Source organism: Medicago truncatula, chromosome 7 (genome assembly GCF_003473485.1).
Source record: "Medicago truncatula cultivar Jemalong A17 chromosome 7, MtrunA17r5.0-ANR, whole genome shotgun sequence".
Classification (NCBI taxonomy): domain Eukaryota; kingdom Viridiplantae; phylum Streptophyta; class Magnoliopsida; order Fabales; family Fabaceae; genus Medicago; species Medicago truncatula.
In genome coordinates, this window is record NC_053048.1 from 47,615,724 (window position 1) to 47,634,761 (window position 19,038).

At 32.8% G+C, this 19,038-nt stretch overlaps 2 protein-coding genes across 2 annotated transcripts; one reads left to right on the forward strand and one right to left on the reverse strand.

Moving 5' to 3' along the window:
• The first annotated feature begins 1,530 nt into the window (after nt 1-1,530).
• Nucleotides 1,531-7,011, forward strand: LOC11434754 (dnaJ protein P58IPK homolog). Its single transcript, XM_003625566.3, has 9 exons — nt 1,531-1,761; nt 3,180-3,333; nt 3,819-4,020; nt 4,183-4,343; nt 4,433-4,526; nt 4,635-4,847; nt 5,060-5,140; nt 5,972-6,190; nt 6,457-7,011. The coding sequence occupies exons 1-9, from the start codon at nt 1,626-1,628 to the stop codon at nt 6,655-6,657; spliced, it is 1,461 nt and encodes a 486-aa protein (XP_003625614.2). The 5' UTR covers nt 1,531-1,625; the 3' UTR covers nt 6,658-7,011.
• A 972-nt stretch (nt 7,012-7,983) lies between these two features.
• On the reverse strand, nt 7,984-8,986 carry LOC11427146 (fasciclin-like arabinogalactan protein 11). Its single transcript, XM_003625567.4, has one exon. It carries the CDS (start codon nt 8,926-8,928, stop codon nt 8,158-8,160), a length of 771 nt encoding a protein of 256 aa, XP_003625615.2. The 5' UTR covers nt 8,929-8,986; the 3' UTR covers nt 7,984-8,157.
• Nucleotides 8,987-19,038: the final 10,052 nt, after the last annotated feature.

Sequence of the window (19,038 nt, forward strand, 5' to 3'; positions counted from 1 at the left end):
TTGCGTTCTCTGTCCTACAATATAACTCGTTTGATCGAAAAAAATTACGCATCATAAAAAGATAATCTCATTTAATATGTCTTTTTACAATAGTAATGAAGTATTAATTTTAATTTTTCTATTATAATCCAAATAATTGTTATTGTTTTTTTTTCCTAACATTTGTAATTTATTTTTTCATAGTATTAATGAATGATAATTCATAATTATTCTTTTTTGTATAAAATTTACGTTTATTAATTAGTATTTTGTGTGACAATGCCACTTATATTTGAAACCGACGGAGCAGTTAATATAATTTTATCTCTCAGGCTGAATGTAATAAAATAGAAATTAACAACTTCATCTAAAAATACATCATTGTTTCCTCGGTACAACTTAAATGGTAGCCACATGAACATTTATACATTAAAGTACGAGCTCGAAAATGTGATTATCCGTTTTTCCGCTTTTCAACATGAAAGGCGGAAAACTTTGAATTTATCAAAAGGTGTTGGTGAACAATAATTGATTTTGTCTAAGAACTCTATCTAAGGACTTGTTTTTTCTTTTTCTTTCTCTTTTCCCTTTCTCTCTTGTGAGTCGTCACCAAAACCCTAATTTCTTCTCCTTCATCCATCAAAGAGGGGTGATTTAGGGTCAATTTTTGATCCAAAATCACCCCTATAACTCGTTTTTCCTTTTCCCTTTTATTGAAATAAGTGATTTTCACATCTATTTTGTTTTTTATTTTGTGATTTCGTCGTCTTCGTGCGACGTTGGTTTGTTCGTCGTCTTTGTGCGACGTTGTTTGTTTTTCTTGTTTCTCTCAGGTATTTGATCGGTTCAGATTGTCAGATCAGCTTCGATCTAGTGCAGATCCAATCAATGACTTTGGCGTCATCCACGTTGCAGATCCAGAGACATGGTTATTCCGGAGATTTAAATATAGTCATATGTGTAGACAATTGTACTTTGCCGTTTTATGCTATTAACATGGATGTTGTGAGCATGTTCACATATTCATCCTTTTTTTTAGCGAATTTGCATTATATCGATGTACTCTATCAATTTGGATGAATGAATATCTTTTATTTTGTAAAAAAAAAAAAAAAAAAAAAAATTTAGTGTATGTGGTGGTGGATAGGGAAAAAACATTTAGTGTCTTTGAGTTTGACGAATAGTCTATTTAAATGAACAAAACTAAAAAGAATAAATTATAACTAAAATTAAAAATAAATCAATTTCTACCAAAAAAAAAATTAATAGACTAAACATAAACAAAATTAAAATTATCTAAAACATGAAACTTCCTTCCTATTCCCGTAGTGAGACGCAGTGGAGGTGGCAGATTGTGATTAGTGCATGATTTGCATCAAGCAAGTCGTGGCAAGTTCTGATTAGTGGCTAGTTTTACACGTGGCAATAATCGAGAAAGAGTATCGTAAAATAAATTCCACGTGTGATATAATCATTGGTAGAAACTACGTGTGATGACATGTCAACGTGGAAAGCTACAACGTTTTTATTTTCCCCTTTCCAAATGTTTCAATTTTTAAGAATCAAATAACAGTGTCTTCTTCTTCTTCCTACGCGAATGTGTTAACATCAAAATATAGAATTTCGAATCATTGAGGAAAATCTCAATGCTTAATCTTATTGGTTTTTCGTTGTTGACTATGGATTCGGTGCCTTATAGGGGATTGCTTCAGACATTCTTCATACTCAATTATGTTTTGGTTTGCCAACTTGTCATTATTCAACCCTTTGTTTCTGCTTCAGGTATACCTTCATCTGTTTACACCCATTTTGATTTAATGTTCATTTTCGCTTTTCTCCTATTAAATTTCATATCTTGAATGCTTTGATCGAACTTTGTTGTGTGGGTCGATCTTAAATTTTATTTTCATCACTCTCAGCCTTAGGTTTTTATTTGTGTTGTAAATTTATGTGTTTATTTTAAAGGAAATGAGTGCATTTGATATAGTAGAATGTTATTGACAAAATTACACAATTTTACTTAGATGTATTTGTATAATGTCTATAGATTTTAAACTGTGCAGTATTCTGTATGACTTGGTTGAATTTATTAAGGATTTTAGACCTTTTATTTTTTGGGAACTTATGGTTCTAGTGTAGTTTGAAAATTGGAAACTAGAGAGGATTTAATATGACCTGTTTGAATGGTATATAAAAAGAGTTAGGAACCCAAAAATAAAATCTGAATTTGTGAGTGAAAGAATGCTGTTAGACTGAATGGCAAAATAAATAAATAATAGAACTCTAGTTTCAAGGTTTTATCCCCTTTACAAATGTGCTAGTGTTGGTTTCTTCAATATTAACAGTTTAGAATGAACCATCTTCTACTTCATCCTACTGTTTTAGGTAACATACTAATCTATTATGTGATACTCCTGGGTCGTGACCTGTGATGAACTTACTAATTCTATAACTACTTTCAAGTTTCATTCATGTGTCCTGAATGATTTCCTTGTGTATCCTCCACAATGACATCATATGAGATTTTTTTCCAATCTCCTGGAATGCATTAATGTTTTCCGTTGTTTTATGCTATGGTTTATCCTTTCTTTTTCTCCATCAGTCGATCTTGCGTATATCTTTTCCATTAATCATAAAATGAAAAGGATAAGTGGCATCACATAATAGTGGGCCAATCAAAATACTGTATTTCATTGATAGGTATTATGGTTTGAGTTCATCAAAAAGAGGATAGAAGGGTGAATTAAATCTCTTTCCATATATCTTTTATTAGACCATAGTGAGAAATTAGAAACTAAGATAGTAATAGTATCACTACAAAGTGAAGTTGGTCTGCCATACATCATCAAGTTGCATGTCCAAGTTTTTTAATTGCACTATGTTGTGGTATATGCAGTATAGTATATACTATATAAGGTCTTCTTGTATTGGCGTTGAAGCTGGTCAAAATTGCCTCTTAGCAAGTTTATTCAGTTTGTAGTAAATATAATCTAATTCAAACAGGTTGATGGTAGTTTCCGTCTTCATTTTCAACTTTTCATTTGAATTAAAGTTTTTGCACACAATCCCACTAAAAATTATTACTCCTAAGTCCTAACTTTATTACTTCTCTAGAAGTCCTGTGAATGTGATGATTCAGTGTTCAATTGAAATTTGTTTCCTGAACAATCGTTTTTGGTTGTGATCTGGTGGAAAACCAGGAAATGCAGCTGAGTTGTTTGAGAAAGCATCCCGAAGTATAAAAGGGAAACATTATACTGAGGCACTTAATGATCTAGATGCTGCAATAGAAGCAGATCCAAACCTTTCAGAAGCATACCTTTCCCAGGCTTCAGTTCTTCGCAAGTTATGCAGGTGTGGTTCATTTACGAGTATTACCCCATCCCCGTGCTTTTTGAAAGTTTGGTAAATAATATAAAAATGCACATAATTTTTGTTTCCAATTTCGGTTTCATAAGGGTAGAAGATATGTAAAAGATAATCTAAGATGTGAGACCAGAAGCAACATTTTGCCCCTTATCGTTATTGAAGTTAGCAAATAATGTGAACACTATACTTTTTCCGTTGAATGCCAAATGTTATTAATTAGTTGTTCGATTAGTTTTTCTCCTTTGTTCGGGTTTTGAGAGCTCCAACTCCTTATCCCTTAGTTCAAACCAGTTCAGCTACCCAACCCCTCATGAATCCTATACTTTAAGATATTAGTTTCAGAAAATGACCATTGCGCCACTCATCCCCCTCCTTCCCTCACACTTCTCATCTCCTCCCCCCATCACCCCAAGTCACTCAAACTCCTAATTGGATAGTGATATCATTCAGGTGCTTTTTGGCTAATGTAGATATGAGCAATCTGAGAGGAGCTACAAAAAGTTTCTGGAGTTAAAACCCGGACATTCAATTGCAGAAAAGGAGCTCTCTCAGCTATTGCAGGCTCAAAGTGCGCTCCAAACAGCTCAGTCCCTCTATGAGTCAGCCAACTTCACAAAATCTTTGGAATACATTGATAAAGTTGTTCTTGTTTTCTCTCCAGCCTGCACTAAGGTAACAACTTTATGCTCTTCCTCATCCATAAATTTACTTTCTATTCCTCTATTAGTAGTTACACAAGTCTGAAAGTTAATGCCTAAGTATTGGGTTTGTGCTGTGTGAAGTCATTTTAGCAACTAGAATGATAACCAACTTTATATGCATTATTTTCTTCAGGCTAAGCTTCTAAAAGTGAGGTTGTTGATAGCTGATAAAGAGTATGAGGGTGCAATTGCTGAGTCTGGTTTTCTTCTCAAGGAAGATGAAAACAATTTAGAGGCATTGTTGTTACGTGGTCGTGCATATTACTATTTAGCTGATCATGATGTTTCTACAAGGTTTGTCTTGTGGAAATGATGTTGAACTCTTAGAATTCTTACAATTTTTTCTAATATTATCCTTCTTATATGTGGGCATATATATTCAGGCATTACCAGAAAGGTCTTCGCCTAGATCCTGAGCATAGTGAACTGAAAAAAGCATACTTTGGACTGAAAAATCTACTCAAAAAGAGTAAAAGTGTAAGCCCTGATATATTGTTCAAAATTCTTTTTGCATTCCTTCTCAAGTTTTTCATCATTCTTTCTTTTGGGTGTTGATGATTCGTTATTTCTTTGTTTTCCATAAAGGCTGAAGATAACGCGAGTAAGGGCAAGCTACGGGTGGCAGTGGAGGAATTCAAGGCTGCACTTGCTGTTGACCCTGACCATCTTGCACATAATGTACATCTTCATCTTGGCCTGTGTAAAGTGCTAGTCAGGCTTGGCAGAGGAAAAGACGCCTTGAACAGTTGTAGTGAAGCTCTTAAGATCGATGAGGAACTTATTGATGCTCTTGTTCAGGTTCACTATAATTTTGAACATCCTTGTGTCTTGTGTTTCATTTGTCTTTTACAAAATTACAAGTTTTTTTTCTGGGCCATGGTCTCCTAGCAAAAAGAATTCTTTTTTGATCGAAGTCTTGTTTGAGTAGGATGGAAAAATGTTATTGCAAGTAGTTTTTTTTTAAGAAAGTTATTGCACATAATTACTTATCTTGGTGTTCTTTGTTGTAGAGGGGAGAAGCTAAACTCTTGACGGAAGACTGGGAGGGAGCTGTTGAAGATCTGAAATCAGCTGCTCAAAAATCTCCTCAGGTAATATATATTGAATTCATATAGCATGTTTCATATTGGTATGATTAAATTAGAATATTGGAGTAGTTTTTGGGAGGAACAAATATTCCAAGCTCCATGTTGAGTTCTTCCTCAAAATCATAAGTCTTTGAAAAAGATGGAAGACTTGAGAGTAGTGGAGTTACACTGATTGAGGATAAGTTATCCTTGAAAAAAGATACAGGGAAACACAATAGTTCAAGCACTCAAAATAAAATAAAAGCTCATTATCATCTATTCATATATCTAAATTTTAAAAGAAAAGCTTATACCAATATACATATTTTGATTCCTACTTTCCTTAACAGTACTGTACCAATAACCATTTTTGTCGATCCTGAGTTACAAATTTGTTTTTAATTTGTTACAAATGAAGTCCCCTCAGCCTCTTGGTTAATTGATTAATATGATGCAGTGATTTAACTTTTATCGAGATGATTATACTCTTGACTCAAACCTTGTTATTTATTTCTTGCATTTGTGTGTTTATTAGAGGTTTGGAGAATTCAGAATTGTGTATAGTGGAGTTAGTTTAAAGAAGTGAAAAATACTTTGCCCCTTGAAGCTTTTCGAATTTGTGTTTTCTCCATGTTTCATTTCAGGCTCCTGGTAGTTTTTTTTTTCCATAGTTTAAATCTGATCATTATATTAGAAAATACCTGGCCCGGTTAACATTGTCGTTGACGAAGTTTTAGATTTGCAATAAAACTTTGGGTTTTAATAGATTTTTTAACACATGTCATCATATGATTCACTAATATGATAACATTAATATTTTGGCTGTGTTTGATTAGTAGTTGTCTATAACTGCAGGATATGAATATTCGTGAAGCATTAATGAGGGCTGAAAAAGCTTTAAAGATCAGCAAACGCAAGGATTATTACAAGATTTTGGAAATTTCAAAACATGCTTCCGCTGCTGAGATAAAACGCGCATACAAGAAACTTGCCTTACAATGGCACCCGGATAAGAATGTGGACAAAAGGGAAGAAGCAGAGGCTAAATTCCGAGAAATCGCTGCTGCATACGAGGTTTTAGTCTCAAATAAAATACCTTATTTCTTTTCCTTGTTCAGATTTCAATCAGGAAACATGCTTGTGTGATTTTTGCATATATTATATTATACCATGCTTTTTTTTGCTAGTTTTGGATGCAAATAATTTTTGCATATATTACATACCATGTTTTTTTTTGCGTAAGTGCGGAGTTGTAATAGGATTCTAAATATTATTGATGATATGATCGCACCTAGATATGAATATTTTGTTGAATAACGGGTCGTTGCATTGTGTTTTAGGTTCTAAGTGATGAAGACAAACGCACAAGATACGACCAAGGGGAGGACCTTGAAGAATCAGGAATGGGTGGTGGCGGCGGCGGTGGAGGTTTCAATCCATTCGGCGGTGGTGGACAGCAATTTCACTTTACTTTTGATGGTGGCTTCCCTGGTGGAGGCTTTCCCGGAGGCGGCGGCGGCGGTTACGAATTTCATTTTTGATTGGAAAAGTCTTAATCCTTAAATTTTTCTTAGGGAAAGCTATAGCCTTGATTTCCTCAAGGGACCACATCTATAATGTTGACTAATCACTTGCTAACGGTTGTTGAGGTAAATACTTAGGCCATCCCCAAGTTGCTTGCAAGACAAGACTTTGTACTTTACAGAAAATTTTGCTTTGTGATAAAGTGATGGGGATAGGTGTTAGTTAAGGAGGCACATTTTGATGTAGCCCCGTAAAGTTTTATGCGGTGGTTGATACTTTGTAAGGATGATTTTAAATTCCAGCAACCATTTCACAATTTGTTTACATACTTTTAAGTTTATTCAATTGCTTCAGAGTTAATACCATGAAAATTTGAGTTACTACATTTTAGGTGCATCTGTCGCATGAATTTTTTTACTCTAGAAAATAGGCAGTAGCTGGATCTGCCATTCTGCATGTGCATCTCTACTGTTATACTGAAAATTTGGTATTATTCACTCTCGATATTAATTTGTCCCCTCTTAAATTTTTAGCTTCCATGCTTATAATAATAGGGATGAAGTAAAAAACGATTTGAGTAGTTGGTGAAGTAAAAATAAATAAATATTGATCACTCTTTATTTATTATGCATACGTGTGTATAATATCAACCATTAATTTTGATTAAAAAAAATAAAAAATATATCAACATTAACTTCTCGGATACAATAGTTGACATTACTTTACCATTTACACTTGAAAATGGGTTGTATATTTTCAAGAGTCGTGTTCATATACTTTACCGGTTTATTTACAAATTTGAACATGTTAGTTTACATGTCTTATCTAAAGCTAGTCATTAGTCTTTTCATTTGCATCCTTGCGTTGCAATTTTTTTTTCTAGTTATATGAGAAGGTTGCTTCTGTATATAAAAAAATAAAAAATATGTTAAATTATTAAAAATATCTTATCAGGTCTTAAAAAAGTATACCAAATAAGCAAATGATGTCCAAGTCTTTTAAAACCCAAGTTAGAGTTGAAGTTCAGAACATAAAAAATTACCAGCTTACAAGCATATTATCGCACTAAGCTCCAATGACAGCATCATTTCTAATCCAATTCCAAACTTGAAACAATTTTTTTTTAAAACATGGTTAGTTTTGATCTATAAAGTACACAAGTATTGGCATGACAATGTGATACATGTGGACACAGGGATAATAATTTAAGAAAATAAAAGGGATTAAATGTGGCTATATGTATCTTGTTGTACGAGTGTCGAACACTCAAACCGACGCTTTGAACATGAAAGTTGAACTTATATGAAAAACAATAAACAAATGGTTTCAGTTCTAATTACAGATTCCAATTATAAAAAATTCATTTATATTACACTCAAAATTTTCTTCACATTGTAACAACAAGAGTACAAGAGATCACCATCATCATCATCAATCAACTCAAACTGGCTCAAGGAAAGAAAATAAAAAAATAGGAAAAAATAAAAGAAAACAAGAAAATGCACATTCTATAAGACTTACATCCACAAACAAGAAACAACAACATTGGCAAAAACAGCAACAAACAATGTAGCACCATTAACTATGTAGCCATTCAAACCAACAGCACTCGAATCATCAGCCGGACTATCCGAAGACCCTTTTGGAGCATCAGAAGCCCGAACACTTTTCTCCGGCTTAGTCGGTGCAGGAGCCTCCGCAGGCGCAGCGGTTGGACCTTGTCCAAAAAGTGCCATAGGAAGAAGCACTTGATCAACCTGATACACTGCAAGCTGATTATCACTATAAATAGTATTAGAAACAGTTGTATCAATCACACCAGTTGTTACATTAACTTGATTTCCAGAAGTAGTAACATTAAGAGGATACTCTCCATCATCACTGTTTCCAGCTTGTGTGTGTAGAGGGTTACTTGCAGTTTGAAACTGTGATATTGTGTAAAGTGTTGGTAGAATATGAAACTGTAGAAGTTGAAGTTGGTTTTGTGTGCTGATTGAGTTTAGTGTTCCTGATTTTAGACTCGAGAAGGCATTATCTGTTGGTGCAAAAATTGTTAGGCCTTGATTTGAGTTGTTGAGTTGTGAGTTGATTCGGTCGGATACTTGTGTTGCTTTTAGTAGCTTGATGAATGTTGTGAATTGTCCTGCCTTTTCTAGGACTTTGGTTATGTTTAATGGTCCTGATGGTGCTGGTGATATAGCTGGTTGAGCTGAAATTCTTTGAAACAATGTCACAATGATGAATACGTTGAGAAAAAAGAGAGGAAAGAAATTGAATAGCTTAGCCATTGGTATGAAAAAACTAGAAGATTAGAAGAATGTGTTTTGTTTGAAGTGGAATGAAGGGTATGTGGTACACATATTATATAGCATCTTGTTAGGAAAAACTTGGATTGATAATTAAATGTTTGGTGAAAGGTTGCAATTAGTATAAGGTGGAAAGAGGCTCTCAAACTATTGATTTTTCTTTCTAAAGGCAAGACATTACAGGGTGGGAGGTAGACTTTGTTTGAAATTCATTTTCTTAGACTTTCTTTGAATTCTTGTAGGGACCATGGTAATAATTTTGACTTGATATTTGCCAAAGATTGTTGAGGTAAGGCATCTTGATCATATGCTTGGAATGTAAGAAACGTGCTTTACAGAAATTTTTGCTTTGTGTAGAAGTGATTGGGTGGGTGTTGGTTAAGGAGGCTCGTTTTGATGTATGCCAATGCCAGTCATATTTTTATGGGAAATGCTAACCAGTGCTTTAACGATTTTTATTTTTATTTTGACATCCTTAACCACTGCCCTTAGGACACTGGTTAGCAAAACCATATTTTTATTTGTTAACTACACAAGGTAACATTTTTTTTATCACTAAATATAAGTGTGAATTACTTTGTCAAAAATAAAGTGTGAATTACATGCTTAAACACGCGCTCCAACAAATTAAATGTTTATGCAATATTTTATTATTTGAGATGTAGTTATGAGACTATGCAACATTTTTTTTTCTTAGTCACCAGACTTATCAAACACGTGGGTGTAATAACTAACATCAAAGATTTCATTCATAAGTTCGAGAATCGAGTGAACCATCAAATTCGTTCTTGAATTTTTACGCGTCAGCTAAATTCATCCTTCAATTATGCGAAATATCAACTTAGTCTTTGAATTTGTCAGACATCCATCAAAAAGGTCCCTCCGTCCAAATGCGCTGTTAATCATGCTGATCTGTCGTCCTGCATGTTGTGTTGTCTTATACACGTGGCAAGAAGGAAGCCACATGTTCAAGGACTAATTTGATTGAATTGGAAAAGGTCAAATTTTCACTTTTCAGTTTATTTTTTTTCTGCTTTTCCCATTTTGCCCCTGCATTACTCATACCTCCTTCTTCACATTTCACTTAGAAACATAAAAAATATCATTGACCCTTCTCCTTCCCGCTAAAACTTTCTCCATTCTCACCCCTCCAAAATCATCACCATCTTTGGCGATTCTCACGTGTTTGAAGTTTTTGTGTTCGGTTGTGGTTAAAGGTAACGCATTTTCTGTAGTTTATCAAATTTCTGTGTACATATGACTTTTGCCTATGTAATACTTCAGTTTCAATTTTTGTGTTCTGGCTCATTTAGTTTATTTTGTACACATATCCTTCAAGGATAAATTTGATATCTGATTAAACAATTCAGAGAGTTATTTGATGGTTTTTAATATACTGTATGAATCTATTTGATGAATAGAGCAATAACTCAGGGACTAATTTGATGGAAATATTATTATAGAAAGGTTACAATTCCTCAATCATCTTCAACCTCTTTTCTCACATCACCATTAAACTTGGAGCTTGAAGAAGAAGCTCGACTTTCATAATTGTTTTTTTCCATATTCCCACCCCCCATCATTTTTGCTTCAAAACTTTTTGAGGATTTTGACTTTCATATTCAATGCGAAAAAGTTAGGGTTTGAAGATTTTTGAATTGGGGAAGAACTGGACCACTTATTAGTGGAGGAAATTTTGGTGATTTTGGAGTGTAGATTGCAGATTGTACAATTAGGGTTACAATTTTATACAATTGGGGAAAAAGAGTCGTTGGGGAAGAAAAAAGTCGTTTGGAAATAAAGCCAAAACATTTTCTACAAATCAATCAGTTTAGTCCTATGAAATGTTTGTTTTTATCGGCCAAATTAGTCCCTACCTACGTGGCGTCTGACATGTGAGATGTTAACGGCCACGTCAGTCCCGTTAATGCTCCATTTGAACAGAAAGACTAACTTGATTGACATTTAACAAATTCAGGGATTAGATTGATATTTCACATAATTGAGAGATGAATTTGGCCGACCCGTGAAAATTCAAGGACGAAATTGATGATTCACTCTTCGAGAATCTCATTCAAACTAATTAATTATTTTTTATGCTTGGAGTCAAACCAAAACAAATAACGATTGGTTCAGGTATGAGGTTACGTATGCTGTTTAAGGTCGATCATTCGAAACTCAAAATAAACCTTGCATTTACACTGTGTTTGTTTGAAGAGAAATTGGAAAGAGAGAAGTTGTGAAGAGAGAAATACAAGAGAGATAATGCACTTCTTTTATTTGGTATGTAGAGAAATAGGGAAGAGATATCACAATTATGTGGGACCTACCACTTATTGTGGTCTTCTCTCATCTGCGAAGAAATGGAAGAGAGATTCCTATCTTTTTTATATTTTCATCTATGCCCCTTGTTCTTTCCCAAAATCAACAATAATAAAGGTCATCTCACCACTTACCACACTACTGTGTGCTGAATAAGTAGAACTTGGTGGGTGCAAACAAAATTTGGTACAATAATAATAAAAGACAACGAGAAGAATTATTAATAATAAAGTAATCGACTGAAAAAAATTTTAAAATAAAATGTATAGTAAATTAATTTAATAATACGCTTAACAAAGACTATTAAATTTGTAGCAGAAAGAATATTAAAATTTGTTTTTTTTCCCTACCATATGTTCTAAGTTTTATTTTTTATAGATGGGCTTTTTTGTCAATTCATAAATTCATTCAACTTCTTTCTCTTCTATTTGTATCTTTTCTCTCTTATACCAAACAATACATCAAATCTACTCTATTTCTCACATACTTCTCTCTTCTCGAACTCTCTCTCACGTATTTCTCTCTTCACAACTTCTCTTCTAAACCAAACACACCTTTAATGATTTTTATTTTTTTTTGGAAAATTACAGTCAACTCTGTAAGGTTTTGTCAAATGCCACACACCCTCTCCGGTTTTTAAAAATCATTTACCTCTCCTGAAAATTCACCCGCTTATCTACCGTTTGCCACCTCTATTGAATCAGAAACGGCTGAACTACTTCCTCTTCCTATTACTATTAGAGTTTTTTTCATAGTTCTATGAGAACCCATAGTTTCAATTTTTGTTAGACTTGGTCCTTGTTTAAAAAAGAATGACCGATCTTTACAATTTCTTATTTTGACAATTTATACGTGTAAAATGGTTGGTGAAATATGGAAAGTGTTTAAATGAGGAGCAGTGAAGTATGGACATAGAAGTACCATTTTCCATTTTCTCAACACAAGACCAACTTTGCGTTTATTGCGTTGTGCGGTATGCGAGCATATTACTCTTGTAATTCAAGTGAACAAGACTAATGATTATTTTCCTTAAAAAAAAAATGACTAATGAATATTTATCTAATACTCCAAGAAAAAAATTATTCCATACAGAAAGATGGTCACTCACATGTCCGTTTTTCCGCTCTTTTTATTGCACCAATGTGTATAGATTATCAACGATATTTTATATAGATTTTGCGTGTAAATTAAAAATGATGTTTTATATAAAAAAATTGATATAGATTAAATAAATTACACATCAGTAAACACAATTAAAACTCACTCGTTCTTGAATTTTTTTAGTACCTTCATTATACAATAACTACTATATCAAATCATAATTTATTTATTACATACATAAAATTAAATCCTATATTAAAAGTTCATAAATTCTTCTATTTCAGCTTTAGTATTGTTGAATTTATTTTGTTTTTAACATACTCTTCCAATTTGAATGATTCGATATCTTTTTTATAAAAAAATAAAATAAAATAAAAAATACATTTGAACTTAACTATCAAAATGATTTTTATAGATTGTGAGGTTGAAAAAAAAGTGTGATATGTATGGATTTCATGCCATGTTAATAACTAAAAGTATACCAAGATAAGGAGACATTGTAAATAAAACTATTTGCTTCTATATTTCATTTTACTGCCATAATTTTAGAGTACACAATTACAACTTCGAAGGTCGATGTAATTAAAGAAAAAATACAATGTATTCAATGCATGCACAAAAACTTATTGATGACTTGTGGAATATTTTAAAATAAGGAATATTATACAATTATTTTGTTAGTGCAATAACTCGTTAGTATTAACCAATAATATTTACACAATAGTATTTACGACACCTAATATTACTTATGCTGGATTGTGGAGGTGGACAATCTTTATCAGTAACACAAGGAGGATCTATATGGTAATAAACATTATCATATATCGTCAGGACAATAAGTATAGAAAGAAATAGAATCTGAACATAAACAAACTTTAGTATTTTAGCTAGGGATGACAATTGGACTCAGACCCGATGGGCACCCGCAAAAAATACCCACAATGGGTAGGGTAAAACCCCGCTTTCATGGGTATGGACACGGGTAGGGTAATTACCAGCAAATTTTAATGGGTATGGACACGGGTAAGGGTACTATACTACCCAGCCCCGCAACCCGCATGTACATATTTATATAATATAATAAATACTTTATTTATTTTTGGTGTACAATTATTTAATTTATTTAGCTATTTAAGTCTAAGGTACCGTTTGGCCCGGCTTTTTTTCAGCTTTTTTACGTTTTTAAGGAGAAGCTAGGCCAAACACAATATCAATAAAGTACCTTCGAAAAAAAGTACTTTTTTTAGAATGCATAAAATTGAATGGAATGAGCTTTAACCAAAAGTTGTTGAATGCTACTTCAAAAAACTATTTCTCGCCAATTTATTTCTCAAGCACCTCTCTTCAACTCCCGCCGGCAACCTTTTGTTTTATTTTTTCAATATGCTTTTTTCTTCCATTTTATTTTTTTTTATTTTTTTTAACCAGTCCATTTAATTTTTTAATGAGGTTCCATTTAAGTTTATTATCTATTTTTTAAAGGAATTTTATTATTTTTTTATCACTTATATATTAATTTCAATATCTTTTGATCATCACAACCTCGCAAATATTTGTATTCACGCTGTCAATGAATGACACCGAATATTTTTATTCCCTTTCTTCAACCACGGAAATACACACACGTTAGCGTTTAGAGTAATACTTTATGTTCCTCTTTCTGTTTTTTTTTGTTATGCTAATGCGTATAATTATTTTTATAAAATTTTGATTTTAATTAAAAGTACAAGCATAGTTGCCTAAAAAAATTATACTTATATATAATTTACACATTTGTATTGTAACAAACTATTCATATCTTTTTCTTATTAAAAAAACAAAACATATCTTTTTCAATGACACCAACAATGTAACAAATATAATATTATATAATATAAATTCCTATCTTTTTGACCAACACTGAAAATATGGTATTCTTATAACAAAATTTGTTATAGAGTATAATTGGAAAAGATATTGTACAAATTTGTATTCATGTTACACAAAATAAACGTCATTGAGTAAATATAGTATTGGTAAAAATATATCTTTTATATTTTAAACATTTTTTCCCTTCAAAAAATATTTTAGACATTTTTTTATTTATTATGTTAATTCATAATGAATTCAAAGTTTTTTTATTTATAGACAATGCATAAATATATGCAAGGTCCCGGGTTCGAACCCAGACACCACCAAAAAATAATAAATTCAAAGTTTTGTACAATATTTTGCCAAACAGCTTTTAACTCAAAAATAACTTTATAACTAAAAAAAAATAAAGAAACCAAACAGCTTTAACCTTTTTCTTAAAGAACTTTATTTTAACTTTGTTTTAAAGTTGCTTTTAGACCGAAAAAAAGTCTGGTCAAACGGTACCTAAACCTAAACCTAAAATCTAAGCTATTTAAGTTTAAACCTAAATACTATGGTTATTTGAATGTTTTTATTTTAATTTTTGAAGGATATTTTGGATGTTTTTTTATTTGACTAAATATTACGATTTGTACTATTTTATTAGTTGATTTAAATAATTTTGGATCATAGTTTTATTTCAATTGTGATGTTTTTTATTGTTTTTTCATAGAGAAAGTGCGGGTAATGAGTGCGGGTATGGGCACTTAAGTGCCCATAGGGTATGGGAAAGGGCACTAAAGTTGTTGTCCACGAGGGTACGGGTTCGGGTACAGACATTTTTTACAAATGAGGGTATGGGGATGGGTACTATAATACCCTATCTATTGGGTACCCATTACCATCCCTAATTTTAGCCATGTTTTTCCCCTCTTCATATAAATGATAGGATATGATTTGATCTATTTATAATGTATAAATTCCATATTAATATCATTATTAAATCTCTATATTAAATTAAGAATTTTTGAAGTTTTAAAAACCGTTCATAAAATTATAATCATTATTATATGTCTATATTAGTGTGTTGTATTTGTCCCTTTGCATTTATATAGGGGTTAATATCATAAATTATATAATTATAATAATTTAATATTACTTCACTAACTAATCAATGCTTTTTTAACCTTTCATGATAGTACAGGGTAATTTTTATTTTTATTTTTTTTTATCAATTGTAAGGTTTGTTAGAACCACGTAGATTCAAAGAACAATCCATGTATTATGTTTTGAAGATAATGATAACAAATTTAGAAAGTGGACCAAACCTAACAAATATAAAGCACTAAGTTATCTTCTCCAGAAGAATGTTGTCAACAAAGAATTTCACTATAAAAGAGATTAAAGGGGTTGTATTTTTTAATTGTGTGCTCAATGCAAGCAGTGGTTTGAAGAAAAGTAAAATACTTCAATTCATAGGTTAGATGACGATTAAGATTCTTAAAATCCCCTCTATCTTTTTTGTCAGATTAATGTAACAATCAATACCAATTATGATTAAAGTGCTTTATAAACAATGTGTCAATTGAAAAATAGTAATTAATATGTAGACTCATCTATGTGTAACTATGCTTATCTAAAGAGGTGTTAAGTGAATTTTGTAGTGATGAATCATGAATCTATAATCATACTTATAAAACCATAATTTGTCATATTAAAATAAAGGCTTAATTAAAATACAAAACAGTCCCCTATGTATTGGATATTTGGTAGTTTTGACCCCCAAGACAAATTTTGACTTGGTCTTCGCTGATGTGACAATTTAAAATAAATAAATATTTAAAAAAATTAAATTAAATTTAAAAAATAAAAAAAATATCTTTTTTATTTTTTAATTTAAAAATATACAATTTAAATAATTAAAAAATAAAAAAATAATTTTTTTAATTACAAAAATAAAAAATAATTTTTAAAATAATTTAAAAAAATACATGTGGCGTCCACGTGTGCGTTGACCAAGTCAACATTGACCCTGGGGCCAAAACTGCCAAAGATCCAATACATAGGGGGCTGTTTTGTATTTTAATTAGTTAGGGGGCCAAAATCGCAACTTTTGGAAAGATAGGGGCCAAAAGTGCAATTAAGCCTAAAGTAAATGATCAATTCTCAATTTTAGTTCTTGTTCGGAACAAAGCAAGGTAAGTCGGTAAAACATATACATCCATACTAGAGGTCCAAAAGAATTACAATGGTCGTAACAATCAGAATAAATAAGAACTTAAATCATAAAAAAAATAAAGAAAATATATCATTATTAAGTTCCAACAAATTAACAAAAAGTTCGTCTTAGAACCCTAATAAAATTGAGAAACTTTGTCGATGCACAAGAGAGATACAAGCTTCTACTCAAGCGATGTTCGATACACATTTTATGAGATGGAGATCACCTTGATTTTCACCAATGGTCTAAATAAACAAGATTGAATGTTCATAGACACACTTGCATGAGGTACCATGAAGAACAAAACAACCGTAAAAATCCAAGAGCTTATTGATTACATGTCCTTAAACGAGTATCGCTCCCAAAGCATAAATAAGGTTGTTCATAAGAAACAAGAAGTTCCAAGTTTAGAACCGAATGACATCTTACTAGCAAGCAACACACTTCTCAACGTCCATTTGGAAGCAATGAGGTGGCCAAGTTATTATCTAATTGTGTGATTTGTGACTATTGTGAGCAAGCTCATGAATGTGGGGCATGCCTTCGAACAAGTCCGAAGTTTTTCAAGGAGTAAGTGAAGTACACGGGTATTTTTAACATGCAACAAAGGAATCTCTACTCCAACAATTTCAATTCCAGTTGTTCAAATTGTCAAAAAAATTCATGGGGAGGAAATAATAGTTCCAACCACCACAAGCAACCAACCAATAACAACCCAAGAAAAATCTTGAGGAAGTTTTAACCCACTACATGAAGACTACTCAAAATCACATTAAAGCCGCCTCAGAGAATCGTGAGGAGTCTCAAAGAAACACCAAAGCTTCAATCAAGACCTAGCCATACTGCCTCAGAACCTGCTTCGGAAAGTGATGGCACATCCTGTCTTTGCCAGCCATGATCCATCCGGAGTACCAACATATGTCTCGAAAAAGTGTTAGGTCTCACCGAGTCTCGTACAGCCTCTAGATGACATTAACATTTTTCATCAAATTAATGAGGCCTCTGTAGTGTTGAGCATCAACATTAGCCTCTGAGAGGTTTCCATTTACCCACAAGCGGGTCAACACGCTTGTACTCTGGCTCAGGATACCTCGGAATGATCTTCTTGAAGCGCGCCAAAACCCATCCCTACAAACACAGAGAGATAAATTATATCAGCACAAATATCATACAAACAAATATACATTTATGATTCACTAAAAAAACAAGGAAAACATATATTACCACAAGCAAGGTCATGGAACCACCAATGACTTTAACATCTGAGTCGGAGGTAAGAGAAAACTCCTCATACGGGAAAGCAAGTGCCATCCCACCCAACGACCATTCACCCAACCTGTCCAAGTCCTGAAGCGTAAGCAGTCATAGCAAATCAACGCTTCTACTGTTCTTGCCGGCAAAAATGGTGTAGCCAAGCAATAGCAGCAAAAACGCCTTAATGCAGACGGTCTTAACAACACTAAGCTCCTTTGCCTCCTCCTCAGATGCAGGGTCCTCCAACTGATTACACTTGTTCAACAGTCTTTCATAACACCTCTTTAGGTCAGTGTAACTAACATACGGACCCTACTGATTATTTACCTCTTTTATCACATCCTCCTCCGTTAAACACAACTCATCTTCCAGCAGCTCTAAGCCCCGCTGGCTTGTAAGGTGAGGATTGCTCCTCTTCATATACTCTTCTCAAGAGTATTGTGCATGAATAGGTTTAGGCAGCCCTTGAATTCGACAAGCTCTGTTATCATGTTAAAATTTGGGGTCTAACTCATCCTTACAAAATCGGCTTGTGAGGTGAGGACTACCGCCACTTATAAACACATTGTCATGATATCTTCGATCCAATGTGAGACTTTTAACCTACATTGACACCCCAATGTCACACAAGTACTACCCTTGTTGAAAATTCCTTTTTTTACAATGAAATTTTCCCATTGACACAAGTAAAATACGTAAATGCCCCCAGCGGCAGTTAACAACCATTGGAAGAACCGCCAACAGTTTACTGCCGCTGGGACTCAGCGGTTGTTAACAACCGTTACTTTTTTCCCCCAAAACCAAAAAACCTCTACCTCTCCTATTCACTCATCACCTTACCTAAAAAAATCCCATTTCAAAATTGTGTCAAAATCTTGCTTCCAACTCACTGCTGATCGATTGCTAGGACGTTTCTACACACAATATGCATCAAAAAACACGTATTACAACGTTAAAATCCATTACATTTGATTGATTTTTCTGGTTTTTTTTTTGTACTGTCATGAGCTGTAGCGGCATTTAACTACCGCTGGTAACTTAGAATATTTTGAAAAAAATTTCAAATTCAAATTTTTTTTTTTCACAATTTTTTTCTTTTGTTTTTTTGGTTTGTTTATGTTATTAGATACATGTTTATTAATTAGTTTACAAATTATATGTTGTTTATTTATTGATACGGTTGAGAATGCGGATGATGATCCGGGTGATCAAAAACCTAATGTTGATTCTGTTAGGGTTGAAGCTCCCATTAAGGTCGAAGCTTCCGTGAAGGTTGAAGCTTCCGTTAAAGTAGAGGCTTCAAGCGTCAATTCCGATGTGTGTAAACTTCGCGACAACGAAGGGGACACGGCTCATTTATT